Source organism: Podarcis tiliguerta (genome assembly GCF_965153285.1).
Source record: "Podarcis tiliguerta genome assembly, chromosome: 17".
NCBI lineage: Eukaryota > Metazoa > Chordata > Lepidosauria > Squamata > Lacertidae > Podarcis > Podarcis tiliguerta.
In genome coordinates, this window is record NC_139550.1 from 37879595 (window position 1) to 37889124 (window position 9530).

The 9530-nt window shown below is 47.9% G+C and overlaps 1 protein-coding gene across 2 annotated transcripts; it reads right to left on the reverse strand.

The window, feature by feature from the left end:
• Positions 1-5206: 5206 nt before the first annotated feature.
• Positions 5207-9223, reverse strand: NUDT16 (nudix hydrolase 16). Of its 2 annotated transcripts, none has more exons than XM_083421210.1 (3): positions 9011-9223; positions 6978-7250; positions 5207-6535 (listed from the first exon to the last, which is right to left on the reverse strand). In XM_083421210.1, the coding sequence occupies exons 1-3, from the start codon at positions 9149-9151 to the stop codon at positions 6350-6352; spliced, it is 600 nt and encodes a 199-aa protein (XP_083277336.1). In that variant the 5' UTR covers positions 9152-9223; the 3' UTR covers positions 5207-6349. The 2 variants fall into 2 exon arrangements, with proteins under 2 accessions (XP_083277336.1, XP_083277337.1); XM_083421211.1 differs by having other exon boundaries at positions 6962-7250; positions 9011-9189.
• Positions 9224-9530: the final 307 nt, after the last annotated feature.

The window sequence follows — 9530 nt, forward strand, 5'->3', positions numbered from 1 at the left end:
TGCGCATCAATTGAGCTGGAGTAACTGAAAAGCCGCCGCCGCCGCCGCCCCGTTTCCTGGCAATTACTAGCGACGAGTTAAAACTCGGCTCACACGGGTCTCTTCCACAACTGGGGCAACTGCACTCGTTAGCGGCGGCGGCGGCGTCTGGCTGGCTGCTGGGGGAGCAGGGTGCTGGGCGAGATGGTTGACCTGTGATCCAGCAGGGCTCTTCTTCGGAAACACGAGCGCCCCCCCCACACACACACACCGCAGCAATGTGTGGGTTGCCCCAAATGTTCAGGCATAGGCTGATATGACCTAGGCAAGTTAGCCTGGGCTCATTTAAGCAGGCGTCGGGACCCCAAAGTAAGCACGCGCGTGGGCATTGGGTAGGTAGAGGTGTCAGGGAAAGGTGCAGCCACCTTGTTACATGCAGCGATCCTGTGGGGATCTGTGAACAGCTGGATCTGTGAACAAACTCCGGGGCGACTGACTGTTTGAATCAGCAACACAGGAACTTGCCTGCTCTCAAGTCAGACCATTGTGTCTATTGAGTGCCATATGTTTATTTGTTCATTTATTAAATTTATATACTGCCCTTCATCCAAGGATCATGGGCAGTTTTCAGTATAAAAACACAAACATACACAACATAATAAATAAATCAATAATCCCCCCACAAATTAAAAGGCCACATAGATAGTTTAATCAGCCAAAGTCCTGGGGAAAGAGGAATATTTTTGTCTGGCATCTAAATATAGGTACTGTAGGTGCCAGGTGAGCCTCCCTGGGGGAGCATTTCACAAACACTGGATTAGATCAGCCTTCCCCAACCTGGCGCTCTCCAGATGTTGTTCAACTACAACTCCCATCATGCTTGGTCAATGGCTGATAGGAGTTGGTCATCCATCTGGAGGGCACTAGGTTGGGAAAGGCTGGATGAGGCGTTTTGTTCCTTCCATTGGGTCCTAGTGTGTTACAGAAGAACCCAGAAGCTCTCTGGAGAGGCAGATTACACCTCCAGAGAGCTGTGAACCAGGAACCGGAACCAGGATGCTCTTGTTTACAGTGGTACCTCTGGTACACCCATCCTCCTCCATTGTACAGTGGTACCTTGGGTTAAGAACTTAATTCATTCCGGAGGTCCATTCTTAACCTAAAACTGTTCTTAACCTGAGGTACCACTTTAGCTAATGGGGCCTCCTGCTGCCGCCACACGATTTCTGTTCTCATCCTGAAGCAAAGTTCTTAACCCGAGGTACTCTTTCTGGGTTAGCGGAGTCTGTAACCTGAAGCATCTGTAACCCGAGGTACCACTGTATATGGTCCTTTACCCTGGGATGAATTCTTTGCTTTGGGCCCCTTGTGCAGCATTTCGCTTATCCATCAAATGCTTGGTTATTTGCCAGTGGTGTCGCATCCATCACCTGTAGTTCTGGGTTCACAGGACATCGCTAACAGCAATATAGCTAAGTGCTTGGAGCTACCCTTCAATATTTCTATCTAGTATTTCAGCAACATGCAAATGTACAGATACTAATCAGCTATGATATTTAATTACTTGAACCGTTATGATTGAACATGAAATTGTCACCCTGAGGATTGGTTATAGCAGAAAGGCAGAATGCAATAAATAAACCAATACATTATGTAAGTCTTTAAATTGTAGAATGCACAACTTTGCACTGCTCTTTGGAAAAGACAAACGGAAGACAGTTCAACTAAAGATTAATGTCCCTGATTTTGTGCCCTCTATGACCGATAGCTGTGTGACCCAATGTAGCTGTAGCTCTCCATCGTTAACACCCACAAGCTGCAACTGGAGCTTCCACACTCTGCAGTCCACTGCAAGTGGGACTTCCCAGCACAGGAAGCTGATTTGCTTACAATTCCACACCCTGCGCTGTCTCAGCAGAGTTCAGATGTCCTCTTGCATGCACACCCACCCCACAGCAGCTGAACAGGCACTCTCAGAGTGGAGATTATCTACCCTCTGCCTGCAAAACCACACATCTCTAATTATATATATCTGAGGCTTTATTTATATATAAACACATACACAACGAAGATCTATTCAGAGAGTATTTTCACACTCCTCTCACAGGCAAAAGGGATTGGAGGGAGGCAGCAGGGTGGGGGGGGGTCAGAGGCAGGGAGGGGGCGCACTGGCAAAAGCTGCAACAGCAAAATGCCTGCCGCTCAGGAGCCAGGCGGCCTCGGCAGGGCTGCTAAGCAGACCATAGCTGGCACTTGAGGGAAAATGAGGAACTCAGTGAGAGGGGAAGGGACAGGGGGATGGTGGCAACCTCACTTTTTGGCCCCCAAACCACAGGCTTTCCTCTCCCTGGTCATCCAGCCCATTCTTTCTTGCCCATCACACACACTTAAAGCACCCCTGCTAGCACTTTGTATAATCCAGTCAATGGGGGCACATGGAGAGCCACTGGGGAATGACTAGGTAAACACAGGGTTCACACTTAACAGAGGTTTTTCATAATAAAGTGGTGTTTGAAGCTCTCAGCAGCAGCAAATCAAAAGGTACCGGTAGTTAGGAGCTGGGGACGCTTGATGAAGTGGGGGCGAGGGAGCAGGGCTCTCTGCCACATCACCAAGGTCCTGTCTGACAACCTCCTTGCAGAGCTTTCACCAAGCAAAGATGTGCTTACTATGTCAAATTTTTGATGCTGCCTTCACATTAAGGCCCAGTCCAGCCCCTCCCTTACACGCATAATTAGGCAGAAAGAGCCCTACATGCATAGGGCAGCTGGGGTTCAGCAAAAGGGGAAATTGTAGAGGGGAAATAGATCTTCCTCTTTCTATTCAAGCTGCTGTTTCTACTGGGAGGCAGTAGGCTTCCTTAATAAGTTTTATACATTTAAAAATCTATTTCTGAGCACTGATCTGAGCTCTAGAAAAGCAATGCTACAGACATCTCCCTCCTTACAAAGGGCTTACGTTCCCGGGTACCGCTCCTATACATGATATCATGCATAGTGGGGGGGGGGGGGCACCATCTAAAACGCCTGTAAACATCCTCTAAGCCACACACTGCTTCTTGGGTTTCTCAGCACCAGAGGAAGATGACGATGCCATGCATTTAGGCGCCATCTCAAAAAAAAACCACCTCCAAAGATTCATGGGATTGCCGTTGCAAAGGCTCCTAGGATAGCTAGCTGTATTCCCTCTCTTTTCGGGCCATTTTTGTCCTTCTTATGTCTTTTTGCAGATCAAATCTGTTTATTTATTTATTTATTTCCTAATGCTGCACATATATGTGGTCACACGCAAGTGGAGAGATGTATGATCAATTAGTATCAATCACAGCTACTAAGCGGTTGCAGCTTTTGGGTGCTTCTGAAAGGGAGTGCCATCATCAGACAGCAACTGTACTTAACTGGTTTGGTTGCAGTGCACCTGGAAAAGTGTGATAGGGAGTCATGAGTCACCAGGCACACTGAAACATGTGCTGGTGAGCCACAGCCAGGGCTGGCCCACCCATGAGGCAAGGTGAGGCAACTGCCTCAGATGGCAGGATCCACAGGGGCTGCAGATCCTGTGGTAGATCTTTATTCCTCTCTTGTTCCTGATGTAGATCTTCACTTCTCCGCTTCCCTGGTGGGAGGGGGACACCATTTCATGGTTCGCGTCAAGGGCCAAAATGTTTTGGACCAGCCATGGCCAGAGCCACCATTGGCAGCATGCCCACTGCATGTCTGGGGACACAGCAAACACCAGTGTGACATGCGTGCAGCCAGGTGAAACATTATTGTCACGTCAAGTGGCTGATTAGGCAGACCCTTTCAACAGTATTTGCCCTTAAAGGTGCTTAGTGACCCAACCTGCACGCAGTCAATAATTTGCTACAAAGATTCTGGGTTGCTAATTGAAAACAAGCAGACACACATGATGTGGTCAGAACCTCCTATCTACTTAAGGCCCATTATAGTCCTGACTCCCGACTAACGGCGATTTCAGTGGAGAACAGATTGAAATGAGATGCTAATTTAGAATTTGGGTTAGGGTACAATTGCACAACTCTTTTCGAGCTCTCAAAACTGCAGAGAAGTTGACAATGAGACAGAGTTTACAGAAAATCCTAAGAGATGCTGTGCCATTTTTTAAAAATGACCCTATACCAATACAATTCTGCACAATTTAATTTAGAGAGGTCTCACCATTTATGCAATTTTAAGATTGTGTTTAACTTATTCATGGGAAAAGGCCAAGCAATCTGACCACCAGGAATTCTTCTTCCCTCTTCACCTGCCTCTTCACCTGTTTAGTCCTTTATGAATTGTGAGAGTTCATCAAAAACTACTCAGAAAACTTTCAAACCTACTAGAATGTGATCTAAACCTCCCTTTAAATCCATCTCAGCCAAAAGATGGGAACTCACTCAAACTCACCAACAGATGGTACCTAACACCAAGGAAACTGGCACTGATACGCCCAGGAACCTCACCAAAATGTTGGAGAGGCTGCACTTCCACAGGCACATGCCTCCACATGTGGTGGGAATGCCCCAAAATCCAACCCTTCTGGACATCAGTCCTACAAGAGATATGGAAAATAACTAAACAGGTATTTGAACCAACCCTACATCTTCCAAGATAATAATGTCCACTCACATTATACAGAGCTTATAACCCACTTACTCTCAGCAGCCTGAAGCCTCATAGCCAGACACTGGAGAGACCATTCAGGAGTAAACATGGACCACTGGTACCAAATGGGAAACAGCCTTACGAGAAAAGCTAACCAACAGACAAACTGACATGGGGACAAATAGAAGAGGACTCTCTCACCCCAATATGGCTTCCCTTTATCTCATACACAGCCCAACAAGACGACAAGAAGAATACCACCAACAGCATACAACTCAATCTGGCTTACTTGACCCAACAAGCCCCCCCCCCCCCCCACTTCACAAATGCAAACAAACCTCACTGCAGACAATCATAGACAAGCATCCACACCCTGGACCCCCCCCCCAATCCCTCTCACTACCAAGGAAATGTAATAAGCATATAGAAGGAGAACCTACCCAGTTGATGCTGACACAAAACCCCACATGTACACTGTAAAAAAATAAAAATTTCACCGCCACCCCTCCTTCCCCCCCATCTTCTTCCTGGCCTTATACTGTACTCAACACTAATGTCTCATAACAAATGTAGCTGATCTGTAGAAAAGACTGTACAGCCTGAAAAAAGAGACAAGGCACTTTTGTAAACCAAGAAAATCTTTAATAAAAAATATTTTTTTAAAAAAAGAAAACTTGTAAGCCCCTTCTCATCAGTACAAGATTTACAAACTTGTTTCTAAAAACAAGTGATAGCAGAGACCTTCCAGAGGCTGAGTTCTGTCCCACTGCCATATGGATGCATGGATATTATTATGGGATACATACAGCACTTATCTCTATGTGCTCTTCCATTCCTTTTCCACTCCACTCCCAGTCCTCAACAAGGTATTCTGAATTCTGTAACCAGAGATTTAACAAAAAGTAAATCACACTGGTGCCATGAAGTGTGCATAATTTGTTCCAAGCAGAGAAGTTTGTGTTTCCAAGGCCCATATACAGCAAAACCAATTATGCAACTATTTATTTGCTGATGAACTGAATGATGACAGCTTCCTAGTCTTTAATTGACAATTCTTACACCCATGTCAGCACATCATCAAAATTGGAAAAAGAGAAACCAGTGGGAGGGAGACACATAATGACTGTCTCTAGTGGCCATTTACCACTTCCATATGAGCTAATAAAAAATATTATAGGAGTCAAGAGCCACAAAATGTCTTAAGCCATTCTTCAAGCACTAGTAAAAGATCAGAAAGGCAGACTCCAGCTGTGAAATGATAAAGTAATAATACACCAATAGGGGTGTGCAATGGGCTTTTGTGGGGAGGGAAACCCCGACTTCCATGATATACAAATACTGGAACTCAGAGACAGAAGGTTTGAAATTACAGATGGAAAAATAGAAACCACAGATGAGTCAGTGTGTTATTTGTAGTGCCATTCTCCAAGTGCAAGAAACCATGTGTGTGTGTGTGTGTGTGTGTGTGTGTGTGTGTGTCTTATATATCTACACACATAGAAGATCAGGTGGTTCACTCTCTTAACCCTTGCCTACCATCTTCAATATTTTAAACAGGCATCTGGATGCTTAAATCCTTTTCAGGGCTAGATTCACCAGAACTGAGCCATTCACCTTGGGTAGGGAAAGGTCCTTTGCCACTCTCTTCCCACATTCTTGGATTTCTCTGCTACATCCGCTCCATTCAAGAGTCCAAAGTTCATGGGGGAATTCAGTTACAGAACCGTCAGAGGCTGGAACGTGGCAGCCACAACCAATGACACTCAAGGTCTCTTCTGAGTCATGGCAACTGCCTTCTGAAGTTGCTCTCTTGGCACAAGCTGAAGAGTATCCAGGGCGTGAATCAGCTGCTCCCGGGAATTGCCAATGAAAGTGTTGCTAAGGAAAGCTGGGAGCCCCCCAACGCCATCGCGCAGGGTATAAAGGGGGACACGGATGAGCCCCATCACCTGAAGCCACAGAGGAAGGAAATCAGGTCAAAAATGCCCTTCTGAACCCTTCCCTCCCCCCCCCCCCCATGAAGCAACCAGGAGTATGTGAGTTCAGTAAGAGGACAGAATATCATATTTGGGCACACAATTTAGCTCCCTGAAGATTTCAACTTCCCTGCAAAGCTCTTTCTTCCACTCCATGACTATTAAGGCCAGAATAAATTATGCAAAACTGGGGGAAATAGATGAGAAAATTGTTCAAATTAAGAAAATCTGCATAATTCTTCTTAATTCACGTAATTTAGGCAAGCTGCAGAATTCAGCTGATTCTGGGGGGAAACTGGCATTATCTTGGCCCAGAAGTTCATAATACGTAATGCAGGATACATACACCAGCCCAGTGTGTGGCAGACCCCAAACGAGACAAGACCAGCCGCACCCTACCCTGTATTTCCCACACCTCTAAGCCGTGTTCTTTGGCCTGCGTGGCCCCATCTTCTAGGGTCCGGAGCTCCTCCAGGCTAAGCTGCTTGGCGTAGAAGTGCGTCACCACTCGCCGTGGCCCCTCGGACACATGGGAGCTCAAGTAGTGGTCCTCAGCCACGTGCAGGGAGGCAGCGCCAGGGCCCAACTCTTCATGCAGCTCCCTATTCAGACCCTCCTCCAGAGACACATCCTGCGGGTCCACAAATCCACCGGGAAACCCCAGGCGCCCATCGAACCGCATCTGCATCTGCAAAGGGAACAGACAAAGCAGGGCTTTGGGACTCTTAAAGCAGCAACACTGGAAATGACTTTGGATTTATGAAATGGTGGGTTGGATTTGGGATCCTGCCCTTATTATTTAATTACTGCATTTATAGCTCATCTTTCCTCCAAGGAGCTCAAGTTTGCATACATCATCCTCCACACCCTCATTTTATCCTTACAACAACCCTGTGAGGTAGGTTGTCTGGAACTGCCCTAAGATAGCTCTAAAACATACCCAGTTTCATCTGCCATTCAGTAACACTTAACCTTCACTTTTTTCAATTTCTGGGTCTCCTGTTCATCATCACCTGCAAATTTCTCCAGTACAGTTTCGCCTTTTGCAGAAGGCTTTCAACATCCCTGCTCACCGAAATTGTTGGAACTGGTCTTCTTCTGCCCTCTTATTTGCTGGTGTGCTCCAGCGAAGGCCATTTGTTACAAAGGTGAATCAACTAACTCCACACTCTTTGCCTTTCTCCTCCATTCCCAGTACATGGGACAGGTGCCTATTCCTGCATTGCAGGGGGTTGGACTAGATGATCCTCAGGGTCCCTATGATTCTATGTCTTGCCCCCCTATTGGCAAGGTTGCTTGCCCTTCCCTTTGACACAGAAGTGCTCTCGAGGGGCTGCTTTATGTCCTTCTTAGAAAAGGCTGAGAAAGGAAATTATTGGCAACTGTTAGTTTTTCCTGCTGATCTCACTTGGATCCCTAATGCAGCCCACAGGTTTACAGAGTTCAAGCACAACCTGGTTTCTTGTCACCAGACAATAACCATCGTTTTGTTGATGGCTCATCTGTCTTAAGATAACAGCCCACCTCCCCACCCACTTCAAACTCATCAAAATCAATCCCAGTGTTTATACCAGGAGTTCTGAGACAGCAGTGTTTAATTTCTAAAATACATGCCTCAAAATCACACCTTCTGGCACATAACTTTTGCCCCCTAAAGCTTACAGGTAATTATCACTAAGTTGCTAAACTTGGGGGGGGGGGGGAGCTATCAAAAAGGCGGCTAGGCTAGGCTAGTCATTTCCCCTGCCAGGTCACTATTCTTAGTGGTGTGGTTTTTGTAACAGATGAGCATTCAGTCCTGTGGGACCATCAGGCCTGGAAGCAAAGGTCCAGCTCAGCTCAAGAAGCAAGCGGGCCCTCAAAAGCAACACGACTGGCCTACCACAGGTTTAAGTTAAGTAATACACGCTGCCTTCTAAGAAGCAGGGACGGAAGACCGTTAAGTCCGGAATCTAAAATTATCTAAGTGCAGCAGTGATTCAATCACACCTGCCTCAAACTGCAGCCTCAAGAAATATTGCTTGCAGCCATAAGCCATTGTAAACCAGAACTATGGACACGCTAAAGTCTAACAAATCTGTCGTGGCACAATAAATGCGTTAGTCTTCAAGCCTCTTCGTCGCTTCCTGCTGCAACAGATTTACAACGCTGTTCCTCTGAAAAATAGGCCTGTCACCGGCAGGAAGCATTCACGATTTAATTTCTATCCCGCCCTCCCTTCCAAAGCAGCCCGTGAACGAAAGGCAACATCCAGGAAGACTTGGGTTTCCGTTCAAGGCAAGCAGCCCTGACATTAAAAACGGGTCGCGGGACTGCGGAGCTTTGAGCAAGCCAAGCGTGGTCTGCAAACGCCCCTTTTTTTTAATTCGCCGGGGGGGGAGGCTAACTCTTCCTGCTAACCGGCAGATCTCCACCTGTCCGTCCCCCCCCCCCCCGCTCATTTCTCACCAGCGCCGCGAAGCGCAGCGGGAACTTCCCGAAGAGGCGTCCGGGGCAAGGCGCGTACAGGAGGGCATGGCAAGCGTGCTGCCAGTCGGGCGGCGCCAGCTGCAGCGCTTCGGCCCTGCTCAGAGCCCGCGACTCGCCCATCGCCCGAACTTGGAGCCCCGATTCCCACCAGCTGCGCCGCCGCCACTGCCGCCCCCGCGCCGGAGAGGAAACAGAAGACTACAGAGCAGAGGCACCGCGCCTCCAATCAGCGCGCACCGAACTTCCCTTGCGGCCAATCAGAGGCTCCGGAGGAGGAAACCGTGGAGGCGCGCGGGGTCTCCCATTCATGCAGTTGGGCGGCGCCTGCTGGCCGCGCTCCTGCGAAACCTGGCGAGGCGACGCAGGAGCCCGTCGCCTTTCCTCTCCTCCTTAGGACGAGCCCCTCTGGTCTGCGCCCCGCCCCGTTGCTTTAAATGCGCAAAGCAAAAGTGCACGCTCAGGATCGCTGAAGGGTCGAGGCCCAACTCACGCCAAGAAG

Excerpts from the sequence above, each read along its gene's own strand:
- NUDT16 (XM_083421210.1), bottom strand. The coding sequence starts at position 9,151 with ATGGGCGAGTCGCGGGCTCTGAGCAGGGCCGAAGCGCTGCAGCTGGCG. Across the intron at positions 7,251-9,010 it reads CGCTGCGCTTCGCGGCGCTG|ATGCAGATGCGGTTCGATGG; the intron begins GTGAGAAATGAG and ends TTCCCTTTGCAG. Across the intron at positions 6,536-6,977 it reads CCAAAGAACACGGCTTAGAG|GTGATGGGGCTCATCCGTGT; the intron begins GTGTGGGAAATA and ends CTGTGGCTTCAG.